This window comes from Telmatherina bonti (genome assembly GCF_933228915.1).
Source record: "Telmatherina bonti genome assembly, chromosome: 2".
NCBI classification, from domain to species: domain Eukaryota; kingdom Metazoa; phylum Chordata; class Actinopteri; order Atheriniformes; family Telmatherinidae; genus Telmatherina; species Telmatherina bonti.
This window is the reverse complement of record NC_136620.1, coordinates 43,290,067-43,314,657: the sequence shown is the minus strand read 5'-3', so window position 1 is coordinate 43,314,657 and position 24,591 is coordinate 43,290,067. Positions and strand designations below refer to the sequence as shown.

The following is a 24,591-nucleotide window of genomic DNA, read 5'->3' as shown; positions in this document are numbered from 1 at the left end:
AAACGACTGGTAATCCTCCCAGTTAAACGTCTGGTAATCCTCCCAGTTAAACGACTGGTAATCCTCCCAGTTAAACGACTGGTAACCCTCCCAGTTAAACGTCTGGTAATCCGCCCAGTTAAACGACTGGTAATCCTCCCAGTTAAACGTCTGGTAACCCTCCCAGTTAAATGTCTGGTAACCCTCCCAGTTAAACGTCTGGTAACCCTCCCAGTTAAACGTCTGGTAACCCTCCCAGTTAAACGTCTGGTAATCCTCCCAGTTAAACATCTGGTAACCCTCCCAGTTAAACGTCTGGTAACCCTCCCAGTTAAACGTCTGCTAACCCTCCCAGTTAAACGTCTGGTAACCCTCCCAGTTAAACGTCTGGTAACCCTCCCAGTTAAACGACTGGTAACCCTCCCAGTTAAACGTCTGGTAACCCTCCCAGTTGAACGTCTGGTAATCCTCCCAGTTAAACGTCTGGTAACCCTCCCAGTTAAACGTCTGGTAACCCTCCCAGTTAAACGACTGGTAACCCTCCCAGTTAAACGACTGGTAACCCTCCCAGTTAAACGACTGGTAACCATCCCAGTTAAACGTCTGGTAACCCTCCCAGTTAAACGTCTGGTAATCCTCCCAGTTAAACGACTGGTAACCCTCCCAGTTAAACGACTGGTAACCCTCCCAGTTAAACGTCTGGTAACCCTCCCAGTTAAACGACTGGTAACCCTCCCAGTTAAACGACTGGTAACCATCCCAGTTAATCGACTGGTAACCCTCCCAGTTAAACGTCTGGTAATCCTCCCAGTTAAACGTCTGGTAATCCTCCCAGTTAAACGACTGGTAACCCTCCCAGTTAAACGACTGGTAATCCTCCCAGTTAAACGTCTGGTAATCCTCCCAGTTAAACGTCTGGTAAACCTCCCAGTTAAACGTCTGGTAATCCTCCCAGTTAAACGACTGGTAACCCTCCCAGTTAAACGACTGGTAACCCTCCCAGTTAAACGACTGGTAACCCTCCCAGTTAAACGTCTGGTAACCCTCCCAGTTAAACGTCTGGTAACCCTCCCAGTTAAACGTCTGGTAACCCTCCCAGTTAAACGACTGGTAACCCTCCCAGTTAAACGACTGGTAACCATCCCAGTTAATCGACTGGTAACCCTCCCAGTTAAACGACTGGTAACCCTCCCAGTTAAACGACTGGTAACCCTCCCAGTTAAACGTCTGGTAACCCTTCCAGTTAATCGACTGGTAACCCTCCCAGTTAAACGACTGGTAACCATCCCAGTTAAACGACTGGTAACCCTCCCAGTTAAACGTCTGGTAATCCTCCCAGTTAAACGTCTGGTAACCCTCCCAGTTAAACGACTGGTAACCCTCCCAGTTAAACGACTGGTAACCCTCCCAGTTAAACGACTGGTAATCCTCCCAGTTAAACGACTGGTAACCCTCCCAGTTAAACGACTGGTAACCCTCCCAGTTAAACGTCTGGTAATCCTCCCACTTAAACGTCTGGTAATCCTCCCAGTTAAACGTCTGGTAACCCTCCCACTTAAACGTCTGGTAATCCTCCCAGTTAAACGTCTGGTAACCCTCCCAGTTAAACGACTGGTAACCCTCCCAGTTAAACGACTGGTAACCCTCCCAGTTAAACGACTGGTAACCCTCCCAGTTAAACGTCTGGTAACCCTCCCAGTTAAACGACTGGTAATCCTCCCAGTTGAACGACTGGTAACCCTCCCTTTTAAACGACTGGTAATCCTCCCAGTTAAACGACTGGTAACCCTCCCAGTTAAACGTCTGGTAACCCTCCCAGTTAAACGTCTGGTAACCCTCCCTTTTAAACGTCTGGTAATCCTCCCAGTTAAACGACTGGTAACCCTCCCAGTTAAACGTCTGGTAACCCTCCCTGTTAAACGACTGGTAATCCTCCCAGTTAAACGACTGGTAATCCTCCCAGTTAAACGACTGGTAACCCTCCCAGTTAAACGTCTGGTAACCCTCCCAGTTAAACGACTGGTAACCCTCCCATTTAAACGACTGGTAACCCTCCCAGTTAAACGACTGGTAATCCTCCCAGTTAAACGTCTGGTAACCCTCCCTGTTAAACGACTGGTAATCCTCCCAGTTAAACGACTGGTAATCCTCCCAGTTAAACGTCTGGTAACCCTCCCTTTTAAACGACTGGTAATCCTCCCAGTTAAACGACTGGTAATCCTCCCAGTTAAACGACTGGTAACCCTCCCAGTTAAACGTCTGGTAACCCTCCCTTTTAAACGACTGGTAATCCTCCCAGTTAAACGACTGGTAACCCTCCCAGTTAAACGTCTGGTAACCCTCCCTGTTAAACGACTGGTAATCCTCCCAGTTAAACGACTGGTAATCCTCCCAGTTAAACGACTGGTAACCCTCCCAGTTAAACGTCTGGTAACCCTCCCAGTTAAACGACTGGTAACCCTCCCAGTTAAACGTCTGGTAACCCTCCCTGTTAAACGACTGGTAATCCTCCCAGTTAAACGACTGGTAATCCTCCCAGTTAAACGACTGGTAACCCTCCCAGTTAAACGTCTGGTAACCCTCCCAGTTAAACGACTGGTAACCCTCCCTTTTAAACGACTGGTAACCCTCCCAGTTAAACGTCTGGTAATCCTCCCAGTTAAACGACTGGTAACCCTCCCAGTTAAACGTTTGGTAACCCTCCCTGTTAAACGACTGGTAATCCTCCCAGTTAAACGTCTGGTAACCCTCCCAGTTAAACGACTGGTAACCCTCCCAGTTAAACGTCTGGTAACCCTCCCAGTTAAACGTCTGGTAATCCTCCCAGTTAAACGACTGGTAATCCTCCCAGTTAAACGTCTGGTAATCCTCCCAGTTAAACGTTTGGTAACCCTCCCAGTTAAACGACTGGTAACCCTCCCAGTTAAACGTCTGGTAACCCTCCCAGTTAAACGACTGGTAACCCTCCCAGTTAAACGTCTGGTAACCCTCCCAGTTGAACGTCTGGTAATCCTCCCAGTTAAACGTCTGGTAACCCTCCCAGTTAAACGACTGGTAATCCTCCCAGTTAAACGTTTGGTAATCCTCCCAGTTAAACGTCTGGTAACCCTCCCAGTTAAACGACTGGTAATCCTCCCAGTTAAACGTTTGGTAACCCTCCCAGTTAAACGTCTGGTAATCCTCCCAGTTAAACGTCTGGTAATCCTCCCAGTTAAACGACTGGTAATCCTCCCAGTTAAACGTCTGGTAATCCTCCCAGTTAAACGTCTGGTAATCCTCCCAGTTAAAGGTCTGGTAACCCTCCCAGTTAAACGACTGGTAACCCTCCCAGTTAAACGTCTGGTAACCCTCCCAGTTAAACGTCTGGTAATCCTCCCAGTTAAACGTTTGGTAACCCTCCCAGTTAAACGTCTGGTAACCCTCCCAGTTAAACGACTGGTAACCCTCCCAGTTAAACGTCTGGTAATCCTCCCAGTTAAACGTCTGGTAATCCTCCCAGTTAAACGTCTGGTAACCCTCCCAGTTAAACGACTGGTAATCCTCACAGTTAAACGACTGGTAACCCTCACAGTTAAACGTCTGGTAATCCTCCCAGTTAAACGTCTGGTAACCCTCCCAGTTAAACATCTGGTAATCCTCCCAGTTAAACGACTGGTAACCCTCCCAGTTAAACGTCTGGTAACCCTCCCAGTTAAACGACTGGTAACCCTCCCAGTTAAACGTCTGGTAACCCTCCCAGTTAAACGTCTGGTAACCCTCCCAGTTAAACGTCTGGTAACCCTCCCAGTTAAAACGACTGGTAACCCTCCCAGTTAAACGACTGGTAACCCTCCCAGTTAAACGTCTGGTAACCCTCCCAGTTAAACGACTGGTAACCCTCCCAGTTAAACGACTGGTAACCATCCCAGTTAATCGACTGGTAACCCTCCCAGTTAAACGACTGGTAACCATCCCAGTTAAACGACTGGTAACCCTCCCAGTTAAACGTCTGGTAACCCTCCCAGTTAAACGTCTGGTAATCCTCCCAGTTAAACGTCTGGTAACCCTCCCAGTTAAACGACTGGTAACCCTCCCAGTTAAACGACTGGTAACCCTCACAGTTAAACGTCTGGTAATCCTCCCAGTTAAACGTCTGGTAACCCTCCCAGTTAAACGTCTGGTAATCCTCCCAGTTAAACGACTGGTAACCCTCCCAGTTAAACGTCTGGTAACCCTCCCAGTTAAACGACTGGTAACCCTCCCAGTTAAACGTCTGGTAACCCTCCCAGTTAAACGTCTGGTAACCCTCCCAGTTAAACGTCTGGTAACCCTGCCAGTTAAACGTCTGGTAACCCTCCCAGTTAAACGTCTGGTAACCCTCCCAGTTAAACGTCTGGTAACCCTCCCAGTTAAAACGACTGGTAACCCTCCCAGTTAAACGACTGGTAACCCTCCCAGTTAAACGTCTGGTAACCCTCCCAGTTAAACGACTGGTAACCCTCCCAGTTAAACGACTGGTAACCATCCCAGTTAATCGACTGGTAACCCTCCCAGTTAAACGACTGGTAACCATCCCAGTTAAACGACTGGTAACCCTCCCAGTTAAACGTCTGGTAACCCTCCCAGTTAATCGACTGGTAACCCTCCCAGTTAAACGACTGGTAACCCTCCCAGTTAAACGTCTGGTAACCCTCCCAGTTAAACGTCTGGTAATCCTCCCAGTTAAACGTTTGGTAACCCTCCCAGTTAAACGTCTGGTAACCCTCCCAGTTAAACGACTGGTAACCCTCCCAGTTAAACGTCTGGTAATCCTCCCAGTTAAACGTCTGGTAACCCTCCCAGTTAAACGTCTGGTAATCCTCCCAGTTAAACGTCTGGTAACCCTCCCAGTTAAACGACTGGTAACCCTCCCAGTTAAACGACTGGTAATCCTCACAGTTAAACGTCTGGTAATCCTCCCAGTTAAACGTCTGGTAACCCTCCCAGTTAAACGTCTGGTAATCCTCCCAGTTAAACGACTGGTAACCCTCCCAGTTAAACGTCTGGTAACCCTCCCAGTTAAACGACTGGTAACCCTCCCAGTTAAACGTCTGGTAACCCTCCCAGTTAAACGTCTGGTAACCCTCCCAGTTAAACGACTGGTAATCCTCCCAGTTAAACGTCTGGTAACCCTCCCTGTTAAACGACTGGTAATCCTCCCAGTTAAACGTCTGGTAACCCTCCCAGTTAAACGTCTGGTAATCCTCCCAGTTAAACGTCTGGTAACCCTCCCAGTTAAACGTCTGGTAATCCTCCCAGTTAAACGTCTGGTAATCCTCCCAGTTAAACGTCTGGTAATCCTCCCAGTTAAACGACTGGTAATCCTCCCAGTTAAACGTCTGGTAATCCTCCCAGTTAAACGTCTGGTAATCCTCCCAGTTAAACGTCTGGTAACCCTCCCATTTAAACGTCTGGTAACCCTCCCAGTTAAACGTCTGGTAATCCTCCCAGTTAAACGTCTGGTAACCCTCCCAGTTAAACGTCTGGTAACCCTCCCAGTTAAACGTCTGGTAATCCTCCCAGTTAAACGACTGGTAATCCTCCCAGTTAAACGACTGGTAATCCTCCCAGTTAAACGACTGGTAATCCTCCCAGTTAAACGTCTGGTAACCCTCCCAGTTAAACGTCTGGTAACCCTCCCAGTTAAACGACTGGTAACCCTCCCAGTTAAACGACTGGTAACCCTCCCAGTTAAACGTCTGGTAACCCTCCCAGTTGAACGTCTGGTAATCCTCCCAGTTAAACGTCTGGTAACCCTCCCAGTTAAACGTCTGGTAACCCTCCCAGTTAAACGACTGGTAATCCTCCCAGTTAAACGACTGGTAATCCTCCCAGTTAAACGACTGGTAATCCTCCCAGTTAAACGTTTGGTAACCCTCCCAGTTAAACGACTGGTAATCCTCCCAGTTAAACGTTTGGTAACCCTCCCAGTTAAACGTCTGGTAATCCTCCCAGTTAAACGTCTGGTAATCCTCCCAGTTAAACGACTGGTAATCCTCCCAGTTAAACGTTTGGTAATCCTCCCAGTTAAACGTCTGGTAACCCTCCCAGTTAAACGACTGGTAATCCTCCCAGTTAAACGTTTGGTAACCCTCCCAGTTAAACGTCTGGTAATCCTCCCAGTTAAACGTCTGGTAATCCTCCCAGTTAAACGACTGGTAATCCTCCCAGTTAAACGTCTGGTAATCCTCCCAGTTAACCGTTTGGTAACCCTCCCAGTTAAAGGTCTGGTAACCCTCCCAGTTAAACGACTGGTAACCCTCCCAGTTAAACGTCTGGTAACCCTCCCAGTTAAACGTCTGGTAATCCTCCCAGTTAAACGTTTGGTAACCCTCCCAGTTAAACGTCTGGTAACCCTCCCAGTTAAACGACTGGTAACCCTCCCAGTTAAACGTCTGGTAATCCTCCCAGTTAAACGTCTGGTAACCCTCCCAGTTAAACGTCTGGTAATCCTCCCAGTTAAACGTCTGGTAACCCTCCCAGTTAAACGACTGGTAACCCTCCCAGTTAAACGACTGGTAATCCTCACAGTTAAACGTCTGGTAATCCTCCCAGTTAAACGTCTGGTAACCCTCCCAGTTAAACGTCTGGTAATCCTCCCAGTTAAACGACTGGTAACCCTCCCAGTTAAACGTCTGGTAACCCTCCCAGTTAAACGTCTGGTAACCCTCCCAGTTAAACGTCTGGTAACCCTCCCAGTTAAACGACTGGTAATCCTCCCAGTTAAACGTCTGGTAACCCTCCCTGTTAAACGACTGGTAATCCTCCCAGTTAAACGTCTGGTAATCCTCCCAGTTAAACGTCTGGTAACCCTCCCAGTTAAACGTCTGGTAATCCTCCCAGTTAAACGTCTGGTAATCCTCCCAGTTAAACGTCTGGTAATCCTCCCAGTTAAACGACTGGTAATCCTCCCAGTTAAACGTCTGGTAATCCTCCCAGTTAAACGTCTGGTAATCCTCCCAGTTAAACGTCTGGTAACCCTCCCATTTAAACGTCTGGTAACCCTCCCAGTTAAACGTCTGGTAATCCTCCCAGTTAAACGTCTGGTAACCCTCCCAGTTAAACGTCTGGTAACCCTCCCAGTTAAACGTCTGGTAATCCTCCCAGTTAAACGACTGGTAATCCTCCCAGTTAAACGACTGGTAATCCTCCCAGTTAAACGACTGGTAATCCTCCCAGTTAAACGTTTGGTAACCCTCCCAGTTAAACGTCTGGTAACCCTCCCAGTTAAACGACTGGTAACCCTCCCAGTTAAACGTCTGGTAACCCTCCCAGTTAAACGACTGGTAACCCTCCCAGTTGAACGTCTGGTAATCCTCCCAGTTAAACGTCTGGTAACCCTCCCAGTTAAACGTCTGGTAACCCTCCCAGTTAAACGACTGGTAATCCTCCCAGTTAAACGACTGGTAATCCTCCCAGTTAAACGACTGGTAATCCTCCCAGTTAAACGTTTGGTAACCCTCCCAGTTAAACGTCTGGTAATCCTCCCAGTTAAACGACTGGTAATCCTCCCAGTTAAACGACTGGTAATCCTCCCAGTTAAACGACTGGTAATCCTCCCAGTTAAACGTTTGGTAACCCTCCCAGTTAAAGGTCTGGTAACCCTCCCAGTTAAACGACTGGTAACCCTCCCAGTTAAACGTCTGGTAACCCTCCCAGTTAAACGTCTGGTAATCCTCCCAGTTAAACGTTTGGTAACCCTCCCAGTTAAACGTCTGGTAACCCTCCCAGTTAAACGACTGGTAACCCTCCCAGTTAAACGTCTGGTAATCCTCCCAGTTAAACGTCTGGTAACCCTCCCAGTTAAACGTCTGGTAATCCTCCCAGTTAAACGTCTGGTAACCCTCCCAGTTAAACGACTGGTAACCCTCCCAGTTAAACGACTGGTAACCCTCACAGTTAAACGTCTGGTAATCCTCCCAGTTAAACGTCTGGTAACCCTCCCAGTTAAACGTCTGGTAATCCTCCCAGTTAAACGACTGGTAACCCTCCCAGTTAAACGTCTGGTAACCCTCCCAGTTAAACGACTGGTAACCCTCCCAGTTAAACGTCTGGTAACCCTCCCAGTTAAACGTCTGGTAACCCTCCCAGTTAAACGTCTGGTAACCCTCCCAGTTAAAACGACTGGTAACCCTCCCAGTTAAACGACTGGTAACCCTCCCAGTTAAACGTCTGGTAACCCTCCCAGTTAAACGACTGGTAACCCTCCCAGTTAAACGACTGGTAACCATCCCAGTTAATCGACTGGTAACCCTCCCAGTTAAACGACTGGTAACCATCCCAGTTAAACGACTGGTAACCCTCCCAGTTAAACGTCTGGTAACCCTCCCAGTTAATCGACTGGTAACCCTCCCAGTTAAACGACTGGTAACCCTCCCAGTTAAACGTCTGGTAACCCTCCCAGTTAAACGTCTGGTAATCCTCCCAGTTAAACGTTTGGTAACCCTCCCAGTTAAACGTCTGGTAACCCTCCCAGTTAAACGACTGGTAACCCTCCCAGTTAAACGTCTGGTAATCCTCCCAGTTAAACGTCTGGTAACCCTCCCAGTTAAACGTCTGGTAATCCTCCCAGTTAAACGTCTGGTAACCCTCCCAGTTAAACGACTGGTAACCCTCCCAGTTAAACGACTGGTAATCCTCACAGTTAAACGTCTGGTAATCCTCCCAGTTAAACGTCTGGTAACCCTCCCAGTTAAACGTCTGGTAATCCTCCCAGTTAAACGACTGGTAACCCTCCCAGTTAAACGTCTGGTAACCCTCCCAGTTAAACGACTGGTAACCCTCCCAGTTAAACGTCTGGTAACCCTCCCAGTTAAACGTCTGGTAACCCTCCCAGTTAAACGACTGGTAATCCTCCCAGTTAAACGTCTGGTAACCCTCCCTGTTAAACGACTGGTAATCCTCCCAGTTAAACGTCTGGTAACCCTCCCAGTTAAACGTCTGGTAATCCTCCCAGTTAAACGTCTGGTAACCCTCCCAGTTAAACGTCTGGTAATCCTCCCAGTTAAACGTCTGGTAATCCTCCCAGTTAAACGTCTGGTAATCCTCCCAGTTAAACGACTGGTAATCCTCCCAGTTAAACGTCTGGTAATCCTCCCAGTTAAACGTCTGGTAACCCTCCCATTTAAACGTCTGGTAACCCTCCCAGTTAAACGTCTGGTAATCCTCCCAGTTAAACGTCTGGTAACCCTCCCAGTTAAACGTCTGGTAACCCTCCCAGTTAAACGTCTGGTAAGCCTCCCAGTTAAACGACTGGTAATCCTCCCAGTTAAACGACTGGTAATCCTCCCAGTTAAACGACTGGTAATCCTCCCAGTTAAACGTTTGGTAACCCTCCCAGTTAAACGTCTGGTAACCCTCCCAGTTAAACGACTGGTAACCCTCCCAGTTAAACGTCTGGTAACCCTCCCAGTTAAACGACTGGTAACCCTCCCAGTTAAACGTCTGGTAACCCTCCCAGTTGAACGTCTGGTAATCCTCCCAGTTAAACGTCTGGTAACCCTCCCAGTTAAACGTCTGGTAACCCTCCCAGTTAAACGACTGGTAATCCTCCCAGTTAAACGACTGGTAATCCTCCCAGTTAAACGACTGGTAATCCTCCCAGTTAAACGTTTGGTAACCCTCCCAGTTAAACGTCTGGTAATCCTCCCAGTTAAACGACTGGTAATCCTCCCAGTTAAACGACTGGTAATCCTCCCAGTTAAACGTTTGGTAACCCTCCCAGTTAAAGGTCTGGTAACCCTCCCAGTTAAACGACTGGTAACCCTCCCAGTTAAACGTCTGGTAACCCTCCCAGTTAAACGTCTGGTAATCCTCCCAGTTAAACGTTTGGTAACCCTCCCAGTTAAACGTCTGGTAACCCTCCCAGTTAAACGACTGGTAACCCTCCCAGTTAAACGTCTGGTAATCCTCCCAGTTAAACGTCTGGTAACCCTCCCAGTTAAACGTCTGGTAATCCTCCCAGTTAAACGTCTGGTAACCCTCCCAGTTAAACGACTGGTAACCCTCCCAGTTAAACGACTGGTAACCCTCACAGTTAAACGTCTGGTAATCCTCCCAGTTAAACGTCTGGTAACCCTCCCAGTTAAACGTCTGGTAATCCTCCCAGTTAAACGACTGGTAACCCTCCCAGTTAAACGTCTGGTAACCCTCCCAGTTAAACGACTGGTAACCCTCCCAGTTAAACGTCTGGTAACCCTCCCAGTTAAACGTCTGGTAACCCTCCCAGTTAAACGTCTGGTAATCCTCCCAGTTAAAACGACTGGTAACCCTCCCAGTTAAACGACTGGTAACCCTCCCAGTTAAACGTCTGGTAACCCTCCCAGTTAAACGACTGGTAACCCTCCCAGTTAAACGACTGGTAACCATCCCAGTTAATCGACTGGTTACCCTCCCAGTTAAACGACTGGTAACCATCCCAGTTAAACGACTGGTAACCCTCCCAGTTAAACGTCTGGTAACCCTCCCAGTTAATCGACTGGTAACCCTCCCAGTTAAACGACTGGTAACCCTCCCAGTTAAACGACTGGTAATCCTCACAGTTAAACGTCTGGTAATCCTCCCAGTTAAACGTCTGGTAACCCTCCCAGTTAAACGACTGGTAACCCTCCCAGTTAAACGTCTGGTAATCCTCCCAGTTAAACGACTGGTAATCCTCCCAGTTAAACGACTGGTAACCCTCCCAGTTAAACTACTGGTAACCCTCCCAGTTAAACGTCTGGTAACCCTCCCAGTTAAACGTCTGGTAACCCTCCCAGTTAAACGTCTGGTAACCCTCCCAGTTAAACCACTGGTAACCCTCCCAGTTAAACGACTGGTAACCCTCCCAGTTAAACGACTGGTAATCCTCCCAGTTAAACGTCTGGTAATCCTCCCAGTTAAACGTCTGGTAATCCTCCCAGTTAAACGACTGGTAATCCTCCCAGTTAAACGTCTGGTAACCCTCCCAGTTAAACGTCTGGCAACCCTCCCAGTTAAACGTCTGGTAATCCTCCCAGTTAAACGTCTGGTAACCCTCCCAGTTAAACGTCTGGTAACCCTCCCAGTTAAACGTCTGGTAATCCTCCCAGTTAAACGTTTGGTAACACTCCCAGTTAAACGTCTGGTAACCCTCCCAGTTAAACGACTGGTAACCCTCCCAGTTGAACGTCTGGTAACCCTCCCAGTTAAACGACTGGTAACCCTCCCAGTTAAACGTCTGGTAACCCTCCCAGTTGAACGTCTGGTAATCCTCCCAGTTAAACGTCTGGTAACCCTCCCAGTTAAACGTCTGGTAATCCTCCCAGTTAAACGACTGGTAATCCTCCCAGTTAAACGACTGGTAATCCTCCCAGTTAAACGTTTGGTAACCCTCCCAGTTAAATGTCTGGTAATCCTCCCAGTTAAACGTTTGGTAACCCTCCCAGTTAAACGTCTGGTAATCCTCCCAGTTAAACGACTGGTAATCCTCCCAGTTAAACGACTGGTAATCCTCCCAGTTAAACGTTTGGTAACCCTCCCAGTTAAACGTCTGGTAACCCTCCCAGTTAAACGACTGGTAATCCTCCCAGTTAAACGACTGGTAACCCTCCCAGTTAAACGACTGGTAACCCTCCCAGTTAAACGACTGGTAATCCTCCCAGTTAAACGTCTGGTAATCCTCCCAGTTAAACGACTGGTAACCCTCCCAGTTAAATGACTGGTAATCCTCCCAGTTAAACGACTGGTAACCCTCCCAGTTAAATGACTGGTAATCCTCCCAGTTAAACGTCTGGTAACCCTCCCAGTTAAACGACTGGTAATCCTCCCAGTTAAACCACTGGTAACCCTCCCAGTTAAACCACTGGTAATCCTCCCAGTTAAACGTCTGGTAACCCTCCCAGTTAAACGACTGGTAACCCTCCCAGTTAAACGACTGGTAATCCTCCCAGTTAAACGTCTGGTAACCCTCCCAGTTAAACGTCTGGTAATCCTCCCAGTTAAACGTCTGGTAACCCTCCCTGTTAAACGACTGGTAACCCTCCCAGTTAAACGTTTGGTAACACTCCCAGTTAAACGTCTGGTAACCCTCCCAGTTAAACGACTGGTAATCCTCCCAGTTAAACGTCTGGTAATCCTCCCAGTTAAACGTCTGGTAACCCTCCCAGTTAAACGACTGGTAACCCTCCCAGTTAAACGTCTGGTAATCCTCCCAGTTAAACGTCTGGTAACCCTCCCAGTTAAACGTCTGGTAATCCTCCCAGTTAAACGTCTGGTAACCCTCCCAGTTAAACGACTGGTAACCCTCCCAGTTAAACGACTGGTAATCCTCCCAGTTAAACGTCTGGTAACCCTCCCAGTTAAACGTCTGGTAATCCTCCCAGTTAAACGTCTGGTAATCCTCCCAGTTAAACGTTTGGTAACCCTCCCAGTTAAATGTCTGGTAATCCTCCCAGTTAAACGTTTGGTAACCCTCCCAGTTAAACGTCTGGTAATCCTCCCAGTTAAACGTCTGGTAACCCTCCCAGTTAAACGACTGGTAACCCTCCCAGTTAAACGACTGGTAACCCTCCCAGTTAAACGTCTGGTAACCCTCCCAGTTAAACGACTGGTAATCCTCCCAGTTAAACGACTGGTAACCCTCCCAGTTAAACGACTGGTAACCCTCCCAGTTAAACGACTGGTAATCCTCCCTTTTAAACGACTGGTAACCCTCCCAGTTAAACGTCTGGTAATCCTCCCAGTTAAACGACTGGTAACCCTCCCAGTTAAACGTCTGGTAACCCTCCCTTATAAACGACTGGTAATCCTCCCAGTTAAACGACTGGTAACCCTCCCAGTTAAACGTCTGGTAACCCTCCCTTTTAAACGACTGGTAACCCTCCCAGTTAAACGTCTGGTAACCCTCCCTTTTAAACGACTGGTAATCCTCCCAGTTAAACGACTGGTAATCCTCCCAGTTAAACGTCTGGTAACCCTCCCAGTTAAACGTCTGGTAACCCTCCCAGTTAAACGTCTGGTAACCCTCCCTTTTAAACGACTGGTAATCCTCCCAGTTAAACGACTGGTAACCCTCCCAGTTAAACGTCTGGTAACCCTCCCTGTTAAACGACTGGTAATCCTCCCAGTTAAACGACTGGTAATCCTCCCAGTTAAACGACTGGTAACCCTCCCTTTTAAACGACTGGTAACCCTCCCAGTTAAACGACTTGTAATCCTCCCAGTTAAACCTCTGGTAACCCTCCCTTTTAAACGACTGGTAATCCTCCCAGTTAAACGACTGGTAATCCTCCCAGTTAAACGACTGGTAACCCTCCCAGTTAAACGTCTGGTAACCCTCCCTTTTAAACGACTTGTAATCCTCCCAGTTAAACGACTGGTAACCCTCCCAGTTAAACGTCTGGTAACCCTCCCTGTTAAACGACTGGTAATCCTCCCAGTTAAACGACTGGTAATCCTCCCAGTTAAACGACTGGTAACCCTCCAAGTTAAACGTCTGGTAACCCTCCCAGTTAAACGACTGGTAACCCTCCCTTTTAAACGACTGGTAACCCTCCCAGTTAAACGTCTGGTAATCCTCCCAGTTAAACGACTGGTAACCCTCCCAGTTAAACGTCTGGTAACCCTCCCTTTTAAACGACTGGTAATCCTCCCAGTTAAACGACTGGTAACCCTCCCAGTTAAACGTCTGGTAACCCTCCCTTTTAAACGACTGGTAACCCTCCCAGTTAAACGACTGGTAATCCTCCCAGTTAAACGACTGGTAATCCTCCCAGTTAAACGTCTGGTAACCCTCCCTGTTAAACGACTGGTAATCCTCCCAGTTAAACGACTGGTAACCCTCCCAGTTAAACGTCTGGTAACCCTCCCTTTTAAACGACTGGTAATCCTCCCAGTTAAACGACTGGTAACCCTCCCAGTTAAACGTCTGGTAACCCTCCCTGTTAAACGTCTGGTAATCCTCCCAGTTAAACGTCTGGTAACCCTCCCTGTTAAACGACTGGTAACCCTCCCTGTTAAACGACTGGTAACCCTCCCTTTTAAACGACTGGTAATCCTCCCAGTTAAACGACTGGTAACCCTCCCAGTTAAACGTCTGGTAATCCTCCCAGTTAAACGTCTGGTAACCCTCCCAGTTAAACGACTGGTAACCCTCCCAGTTAAACGACTGGTAATCCTCCCAGTTAAACGACTGGTAACCCTCCCAGTTAAACGTCTGGTAATCCTCCCAGTTAAACGTCTGGTAACCCTCCCTGTTAAACGACTGGTAACCCTCCCAGTTAAACGTTTGGTAACACTCCCAGTTAAACGTCTGGTAACCCTCCCAGTTAAACGACTGGTAATCCTCCCAGTTAAACGTCTGGTAATCCTCCCAGTTAAACGTCTGGTAACCCTCCCAGTTAAACGACTGGTAACCCTCCCAGTTAAACGTCTGGTAATCCTCCCAGTTAAACGTCTGGTAACCCTCCCAGTTAAACGTCTGGTAATCCTCCCAGTTAAACGTCTGGTAACCCTCCCAGTTAAACGACTGGTAACCCTCCCAGTTAAACGACTGGTAATCCTCCCAGTTAAACGTCTGGTAACCCTCCCAGTTAAACGTCTGGTAATCCTCCCAGTTAAACGTCTGGTAATCCTCCCAGTTAAACGTTTGGTAACCCTCCCAGTTAAATGTCTGGTAATCCTCCCAGTTAAACGTTTGGTAACCCTCCCAGTTAAACGTCTGGTAATCCTCCCAGTTAAACGTCTGGTAACCCTCCCAGTTAAACGACTGGTAACCCTCCCAGTTAAACGACTGGTAACCCTCCCTGTTAAACGACTGGTAATCCTCCCAGTTAAACGTCTGGTAACCCTCCCAGTTAAACGTCTGGTAACCCTCCCTTTTAAACGACTGGTAATCCTCCCAGTTAAACGACTGGTAACCCTCACAGTTAAACGTCTGGTAACCCTCCCAGTTAAACGACTGGTAATCCTCCCAGTTAAACGACTGGTAACCCTCCCAGTTAAACGACTGGTAACCCTCCCAGTTAAACGACTGGTAATCCTCCCTTTTAAACGACTGGTAACCCTCCCAGTTAAACGTCTGGTAATCCTCCCAGTTAAACGACTGGTAACCCTCCCAGTTAAACGTCTGGTAACCCTCCCTTATAAACGACTGGTAATCCTCCCAGTTAAACGACTGGTAACCCTCCCAGTTAAACGTCTGGTAACCCTCCCTTTTAAACGACTGGTAATCCTCCCAGTTAAACGACTGGTAATCCTCCCAGTTAAACGACTGGTAACCCTCCCAGTTAAACGTCTGGTAACCCTCCCAGTTAAACGTCTGGTAACCCTCCCTTTTAAACGACTGGTAATCCTCCCAGTTAAACGACTGGTAACCCTCCCAGTTAAACGTCTGGTAACCCTCCCTGTTAAACGACTGGTAATCCTCCCAGTTAAACGACTGGTAATCCTCCCAGTTAAACGACTGGTAACCCTCCCTTTTAAACGACTGGTAACCCTCCCAGTTAAACGACTTGTAATCCTCCCAGTTAAACGTCTGGTAACCCTCCCTTTTAAACGACTGGTAATCCTCCCAGTTAAACGACTGGTAATCCTCCCAGTTAAACGACTGGTAACCCTCCCAGTTAAACGTCTGGTAACCCTCCCTTTTAAACGACTTGTAATCCTCCCAGTTAAACGACTGGTAACCCTCCCAGTTAAACGTCTGGTAACCCTCCCTGTTAAACGACTGGTAATCCTCCCAGTTAAACGACTGGTAATCCTCCCAGTTAAACGACTGGTAACCCTCCAAGTTAAACGTCTGGTAACCCTCCCAGTTAAACGACTGGTAACCCTCCCTTTTAAACGACTGGTAACCCTCCCAGTTAAACGTCTGGTAATCCTCCCAGTTAAACGACTGGTAACCCTCCCAGTTAAACGTCTGGTAACCCTCCCTTTTAAACGACTGGTAATCCTCCCAGTTAAACGACTGGTAACCCTCCCAGTTAAACGTCTGGTAACCCTCCCTGTTAAACGTCTGGTAATCCTCCCAGTTAAACGTCTGGTAACCCTCCCTGTTAAACGACTGGTAACCCTCCCTGTTAAACGACTGGTAACCCTCCCTTTTAAACGACTGGTAATCCTCCCAGTTAAACGACTGGTAACCCTCCCAGTTAAACGTCTGGTAATCCTCCCAGTTAAACGACTGGTAATCCTCCCAGTTAAACGACTGGTAATCCTCCCAGTTAAACGACTGGTAATCCTCCCAGTTAAACGTCTGGTAACCCTCCCATTTAAACGACTACATGTTGGTTTGGACTGTCCTGCTGTGCATCATCATGTTTTACATTCAGTGATAATTTCTGTCATTCCTGTAAATTCTGTTTGTATGAAAGCAAATGTTTACGTGGAGCCGGTGGGAAATCTGTTGTGTTCCTCCGTCTTCCCGCCTGACTCCTTCCACTGTGTCCTGTAGATGAAGATCCCCTCCAAGAAGATGGCCCATATTCCCGTCTACACGGTGGGCTTCCACAGCACGCCCAGGAGCCACGGACACCTAAGCCAAGTCTACAAGTGAGTCTGGAAAGCTGGAAATTTCCATGTGAATAAATCTGGAACATCTGCAGAGACATGTTGACAAAGACGAGGAAATCTGATGTTCTGCATGTTTCAGATGGTTCTTTACTGAAGAGTCCAGATCATTCCAGACAACTGCTCCACATGCACACGCACATGCACGGGATGTTTTCATGTGATCCACATGTAAAGGCTTTTTATTCACATGTTCCACATGTGAACCATCTGATTTACAGATGGGATGGGCTGATATCCGCTTCAACATGCTGCACATGACGCAAGTTGAAGTATTTTTCTTATTTTGCAGGAAGACTGAATATTACATCATCATTCAGACGTTTTCCAGTATTGTGCTGGTATCAGTATGGGTTATTGATCAAATATCAGCATATGAGATATCAGCCAAAACTCCAATCATCTGTAGTTGCACATGTGATGTACACGCGGTTTGTGTGTGACGAACCTCCACAGTGTAAATCCACACTGCTGTGCTCATCAGTCCTAACAGGAGAAAACGTTTTTCTGGCAACTCAGAGCTGCAAAGTCTGATCAGAGAATCCAATTTCCTGATTTCCAGCCGATATGTAGATGGAACAACACAGAACAAATTATTGATTAACTGACGGGAGAGACGGTGTTTAGTCAAGTATGAAACCCAAACACTTAACCTGATGAGCAAAGAGAGGAGGAAACTTTATTATTCAAAATAATAATAACAACTAGAAAGCTGCAAGGGGCGTTTAGGCCCTCGCACCTACAGCGCCGCTCAGCCTATTGGCACCGCCTTCCTTGGCGACCTCCTCTCTGTGCTTCTCTCGCCAATACCTGAAGCCAGACTGCACAACAGGTCAATTAAGCAATAAAACAGGAACTTCCTGTTGCCAGGGGGCGGGGCAATGGTAGTGATGTCATATGGACATGTGTTTCTGGTCAGCATTGTACTAGACCGACCCAATGTCAGTTGGGTGCAGATTGAGTGTTTGTCAGAGATAAATAGCAACCTTGCTTTTAAAATGGGACACCTCCTGTTTCTAGGGGGCGGGGCTAATATAAAATATAACTAGAAAATTTCTGAAGAAATTTTGATGGGTGCCAATGAAGCTGCCCGCCTCCCCATGTGTGTGTGGCAAATGTCCTAATGAATTAGGGGCCTCTGATATGTAGTGTGTGTGTGTGTGTGTGTGTGTGTGTGTGTGTGTGTTGGGGAGAAGAAAGAGAAAAGGCACGCATCTAATTTCCCACTGACAGCAGTTAATGAGTGATATTCATAATACACCAATAGTGTGGATCAATAAAAAGGGTGTTTATCATTAAATGCATCCTGTTCCTGTGAAAGAGGACAAGAGAGAAAAGAAAGGCACGCGTGGGCTGATACTCACTACATGTAAGACAGTTATTGAGTGATATCAATGAAAAACCAATAAACAGTGTGAATAGATCAATAACTGCATCCAGTTCCTCTGAACCACTCTATATTACTGTATATGGGCATGTGTGTGCGTGATTCCAGTCGTCCACACAAACCGGCTTCCTGCTCGTTAACGTCGTCGTGGCAACGGGGACACAACTGCCATCTCACTCAAACTGACACAGACACAGATCACAGAGACTAATAGGAAATGAATGAACCCCTTGAACAACCAAGCGCTGTTCGCAAACGAAAAGTCGTATCAAAATAATTCTTGAACTGTGAGCGCCAGAAGACTTTCAGGAACAAAGGGATGTAATTTATTTTGCCCTATTGTGAAAGGAATTTAAACGGCGGCGAGTTAAAAAAATGAAGGTGATATCACAGTCCAGTCAGATTTGAATGGGGCTTCAATGGGAGGAAAAGTTGAGTGAGATGGCAGACTTTCTGACCTTTGGAGCTCCGTAACTCAAAAACCGTGCGTCTGAGCAATTTTGGACCCACGTCTAGATTGTTGCCAACTTGATTCCCGACGTTTTGGTGTAAAGCTTGTGCATGTAGGACAAAAACTCTGGGCGTGAGAGCCATTTGTTTGAGGATTTCAGAAATAAATTTTTTAGAGTGCGGCTAGAGTGGAAAGGGATTTTGGCCGTTTCTCTGATTTTTCATAAAACGTAACTCGCGATAGTGTCAAAACCGTACAAGATATGACAATATCCTTTCATTTGGTAATAGTTTCATTTGTTGTGATCCGTTTAAACGTTGAATGATGTTCCTAGGAAAAAGTATGGCTGAGCTGTAGAGCTCCAAAATAGGCTGGGTTTTGGGATTTTCTGCCGCTCCTTTTGGTCAAATCCCATTCATTCCTATGGGACAAAAATTCGCAGTGTTTTGTGAATTACGTAAAAACCGTAAGACTTTTGTAGAAGAAAATTCATAGCACACTATTCCCGATCGAGACGCACGTTTTGATATAACTTTTGTGGGGGTGCTGACAACGCCCTAGGAGGAGATACGCGGCGAAAATCGTGACGGAAACGGGAGACGTTTAAAAATAAGATAGCGGAATAAAATCAAAGCGATAGTAATATGTGCCTCAATGCTTACAGCATTGGCACCCAGAATTATTGAAATCTACTTGCGTTCAGGATGGGACTGGCATCATATGTATCAATTTAGGTTCAGATATGTAGTTTTATGTTATACAAGTTAGCTGTTAATGACAGGACATCAAACTTTGAGGTCCCGCCCTCCAACACGCTTTAAGTTATATAAACGATTAGCACAACTTTTAATCACACATGCCTCCTGAGTATCCTGAGCCATTTTGGTGTCAGTTGGATAAAAGCCTACGGACGTGTTTGTTAAAATGTGTGGCCATGGATAAGGACAAAATGACCCCAAAAATGACACCTTTTTAAAAATGGCCGACTTCCAGATTAAATTAGCCGATCAGTCCAAGAGGGTTTTTGTCACTCTTCACGTGGAGCACGTGTATTAAATTTAATGTATGTCGGTCAATTGAGTGGGCGGGGCTAATCAATTAAATTATTGTAGGGGCACTATTCAACCATATCGGGACTTTTTTCTCATATTTCTAAATGTTCCAGGTAACAGCATTCACCATTGCCCGTTTGGTGGAGATCAAACGTGTTATGGCTTGGGTACTTCCTGTTTCATGGCGTTGGAGCATCATTCGCCATGGTTACGTTTGGCGTAGCAACTTGAGTTTTTTATTGTGGCATCCTGAAAGGGTTTGACATGCTGTGAAGAAGTTTCAAGTGTTTGAGCTTGGTTGGTGATGAACTGGACCAGTCAATGTGAAAAGAAGCACTTCCTGTCAGAAGTGGGCGGGGCTCACCCCTAGACCGGAAATGATCACCTTAATCTATTCAGGACCGGACCCTGATTAATTCCAGTAAGTTTTTGAAATGAATAGAGAAAAGGACGTAAAAGCAGCACAACAGATCCGGGCAGGTTAACAGTTTTTATTGAACCACTTGGTAGAAAATGTTCAGGGCTGGGGTTGACCTCTGGTTCCCAACATGCCAAGCAGAGTAAACTTCCTCTGGAGCACAACGTGATGACAGAAGAAGATCCACTAACTCACTGGTTTCTGAGGGCAGTTACCTGATTAGGGTTTGGCAAGCAGCAATGCAGGAGGAAGCAGGGCTGATTATGACAATTTTATGGTGATCAGATCAAAATTAAGAGATTTATAGTTATTTATGATCTCATGGCGGCATATCAAAGTTCGCCATGGCGGCACGGTCATGCCGTGCAGCGTAGAACAACGCTCTTTACCAGAACTCTTCACCAACATGTTTTCTGCTGTCTGGCCTAGTTTGAATATGGTGGTGTACACAAAGCCAGAGAAATGAGAGTCTGAGTAAAAAAAACAACACTTCCAGCCACCAGGGGGCGTGGCTAATGGAAAATCCAATGACTGACATAGATCTCTTCAGGATGGGACTAGCATCATACCTAGCAAATTTGGTGCAGATATGTTGTTTTATGTGGGAATTTTATCAATTTTGTTTTTCATGGCGAGACATCAAATTTGAGGCTCCGCCCCTCCAATGCATTTAGTTATAGAAACGATTAGCACAACTTTTAATCCCACGTTCCTCCTGAGCATCCTGACCGGTTCAACGGTCAGTTGGATAAAATCCCTCGGACGAGTTCGTTCACATACCTCCCTGTCGACTTTTCACCACGATAGGAGGATTCTGTGTTCTGGTTCTGGTTCTGGTTCTACATTCAGGTTCTGGTTCTGGTTCTACTTTCTGGTTCTGGTTCTGGTTCTACGTTCTGGTTCTGGTTCTACGTTCAGGTTCTTTTTCTGGTCCTACTTTCTGGTTCTGGTTCTACATTCAGGTTCTGGTTCTGGTTCTACGTTCTGGTTCTGGTTCTACATTCAGGTTCTGGTTCTGGTTCTACTTTCTGGTTCTGGTTCTACGTTCTGTTTCTGTGTTCTGGTTCTACGTTCTGGTTCTGGTTCTACATTCTGGTTCTGGTTCTACGTTCTGGTTCTGGTTCTACTTCTGGTTCTACGTTATGGTTCTGGTTCTACATTCTGGTTCTGGTTCTGTGTTCTGGTTCTGGTTCTGGTTCTGTTTTCTGGTTCTCTGTTCTGGTTCTGTGTTCTAGTTCTGCGTTCTGGTTCTGCGTTCCGGTTCTGGTTGTGTTTTCTGGTTCTGTGTTCTGGTTCTGCGTTCTGGTTCTGGTTGTGTTTTCTGCTTCTGGTTCTGTTTTCTGGTTCTGTGTTCTTGTTCTGTTTTCTGGTTCTGTGTTCTGGTTCAGGTTCTCTGTTCTGTTTTTTGGTTCTGGTTCTACGTTCTGGTTCTGGTTCTACGTTCTGGTTCTGTGTCTGTTTTCTGGTTCTGTGTTCTGGTTCTGTGTTCTGGTTCTGGTTCCGTTTTCTGGTTTTGTTTTCTGGTTCTGCGTTCTGTTTTCTGGTTCTGTGTTCTGGTTCTGCGTTCTGGTTCTGTTTTCTGGTTCTGGTTCTGGTTCTGGTTCTTTTTCTGTTTTCTGGTTCTGCATTCTGGTTCTGGATCTGTTTTCTGGTTCTGTGTTCTGGTTCTGCGTTCTTTGTTCTGGTTCTGTGTTCTGTTTTCTGGTTCCGGTTCTGTTTTCTGGTTCTGTGTTCTGGTTTTGGTTGTGTTTTCTGGTTCTGGTTCTGTTTTCTGGTTCTGCGTTCACGTTCTGGTTCTGGTTCTGTTTTCTGGTACTGTGTTCTGGTTCTGTTTTCTGGTTTTGTGTTCTGGTTCTGGTTCTGTGTTCTGGTTCTGTTTTCTGGTTCTGTGTTCTGGTTCTGTGTTCTGTTTTCTGGTTCTGTTTTCTGGTTCTGCGTTCTGGTTTTGGTTGTGTTTTCTGGTTCTGGTTCTGGTTCTGTTTTCTGGTTCTGCGTTCACGTTCTGGTTCTGCGTTCACGTTCTGGTTCTGTTTTCTGGTACTGTGTTCTGGTTCTGTTTTCTGGTTTTGTGTTCTGTTTTCTGGTTCTGTGTTCTGGTTCTATGTTCTGGTTCCGGTTCTGGTTCTGGTTCTGCGTTCTGGTTCTGTTTTCTGGTTCTGGTTCTGTTTTCTGGTTCTGCGTTCTGGTTCTGGTTCTGTGTTCTTGTTCTGTTTTCTGGTTCTTTGTTCTAGTTCTGGTTCTGGTTCTGGTTCTGCTTCTTTTTTCTGGTTCTGTGTTCTGGTTCTGGTTCTACATTCTTATTCTGCGTTCTGGTTCTGTTTTCTGGTTCTGCTTCTTTTTTCTGGTTCTGCGTTCTGGTTCTGGTTGTGTTTTCTGGTTCTGGTTGTGTTTTCTGGTTCTGCGTTCTGGTTCTGTGTTCAATTTAAGCAGAAATCCAGTAAACCTAAGAGGTACACTTCCTTTTTCTCGCAGGGATGATTCCTAAATAATAATTATCAGGAAAAGCAGCTGCTTGGTGCAACACGTCATCATCAGGACCGCCTTTACCTGCACTGTGGGCTTCTGGAGACCATGTCCCCTCCAAATGTCCCGCGCTTTAGAAGCAATGTCTGAATAAGCTGATTATTAAATGGTTTACATGTTTTTTATATTAGGTTGTCTTCTTTACCTACAGAGCCGACATGCCAAGTCGCGCTGCACCTTGGTCTGCGCAGTGAAATAAGTTGTAACGACTCCAGCTTCACCTGTCCTTTCCATCCATCTCCAGGTCCCTGCGCAGCTTGTCCCGCCGCTCGGTGGAGGAGGAGTTCCCCCACCTCTACGCTCACGGCTGCTCACTGCGTGACATCTGCGCCGAATGCACTAAATTCGTGGCTGATGTCATTTCCTCCAGCCGGCGCAGCCTTGACATCCTCAACAACACCCCAAAGAAAGAAGCCAAAGTTGCTACTCAGAGACCTCAGCTGCAGCGTCAGTCCCACCTGGAGGCTTTCCTGCCCCCGCACCATCAGCAAGGCCTTCACATGGCGTCGCCTTCACTGCAGCGTCACCATATCTAGGTCATCACCAGTGTGAAGCAATGACTCCGCCTACTATAGTCACTGACACACCCATTATAGTCACTGACCCGCCTACTATAGTCACTGACCCGCCCACTATAGTCACTAACCCTCCCACTTTAGTCACTGACCCGCCCACTATAGTCACTGACCCGCCCACTTTAGTCACTGATCCACCCACTAGTCACTGACCCGCCCACTATAGTCACTAACCCTCCCACTTTAGTCACTGATCCACCCACTAGTCACTGACCCGCCCACTATAGTCACTGACCCTCCCACTATAGTCACTGACCCGCCCACTATAGTCACTGACCCGCCCACTATAGTCACTGACCCGCCCACTATAGTCACTAACCCTCCCACTTTAGTCACTGATCCACCCACTAGTCACTGACCCGCCCACTATAGTCACTGACCCTCCCACTATAGTCACTGACCCGCCCACTATAGTCACTGACCCGCCCACTATAGTCACTGACCCGCCCACTATAGTCACTGACCCGCCCACTATAGTCACTAACCCTCCCACTTTAGTCACTGACCCGCCCACTATAGTCACTAACCCTCCCACTTTAGTCACTGATCCACCCACTAGTCACTGACCCGCCTACTATAGTCACTGACCCGCCCACTATAGTCACTAACCCTCCCACTTTAGTCACTGACCCGCCCACTATAGTCACTGACCCGCCCACTTTAGTCACTGATCCACCCACTAGTCACTGACCCGCCCACTATAGTCACTAACCCTCCCACTTTAGTCACTGATCCACCCACTTGTCACTGACCGCCCACTATAGTCACTGACCCTCCCACTATAGTCACTGACCCGCCCACTATAGTCACTGACCCGCCCACTATAGTCACTGACCCGCCCACTATAGTCACTAACCCTCCCACTTTAGTCACTGATCCACCCACTAGTCACTGACCCGCCCACTATAGTCACTGACCCTCCCACTATAGTCACTGACCCGCCCACTATAGTCACTGACCCGCCCACTATAGTCACTGACCCGCCCACTATAGTCACTGACCCGCCCACTATAGTCACTGACCCACCCACTATAGTCACTGACCCGCCCACTATAGTCACTGATCCGCCCACTATAGTCACTGACCCGCCCACTATAGTCACTGACCCGCCCACTATAGTCACTGACCCGCCCACTATAGTCACTGACCCACCCACTCCAGTCATTGACACGCCGACTATAGTCACTGACCCGCCCACTATAGTCACTGACCCACCCACTCCAGTCATTGACACGCCGACTATAGTCACTGACCCACCCAGTATAGTCACTGACCCGCCCACTATAGTCACTGACCCGCCCACTATAGTCACTGACCCGCCCACTCCAGTCATTGACACGCCGACTATAGTCACTGACCCGCCCACTATAGTCACTGACCCGCCCACTATAGTCACTGACCCACCCACTATAGTCACTGACCCGCCCACTATAGTCACTGACCCGCCCACTCCAGTCATTGACACGCCGACTATAGTCACTGACCCGCCCACTATAGTCACTGATCCGCCCACTATAGTCACTGACCCACCCACTATAGTCACTGACCCACCCACTATAGTCACTGACCCGCCCACTATAGTCACTGACCCGCCCACTGTAGTCACTGACCCACCCACTATAGTCACTGATCCGCCCACTATAGTCACTGACCCGCCCACT

The 24,591-nt window shown here is 47.3% G+C and overlaps 1 protein-coding gene across 1 annotated transcript in view; it reads left to right on the top strand.

Annotated features, from left to right (window-relative positions):
• spire2 (spire-type actin nucleation factor 2) overlaps positions 1-23,015 on the top strand; it is a gene marked incomplete at its 5' end in the record, with an annotated part of 232,710 nt that extends 209,695 nt beyond the window's left edge. Inside the window, 2 exons of the mRNA XM_079248480.1 lie at positions 16,409-16,506; positions 22,600-23,015. Coding sequence (XP_079104606.1) covers positions 16,409-16,506; positions 22,600-22,891 — 390 coding nt within the window. The 3' untranslated portion in view covers positions 22,892-23,015. The remainder of the gene's footprint in view (positions 1-16,408; positions 16,507-22,599) is intronic.
• Positions 23,016-24,591: the final 1,576 nt, after the last annotated feature.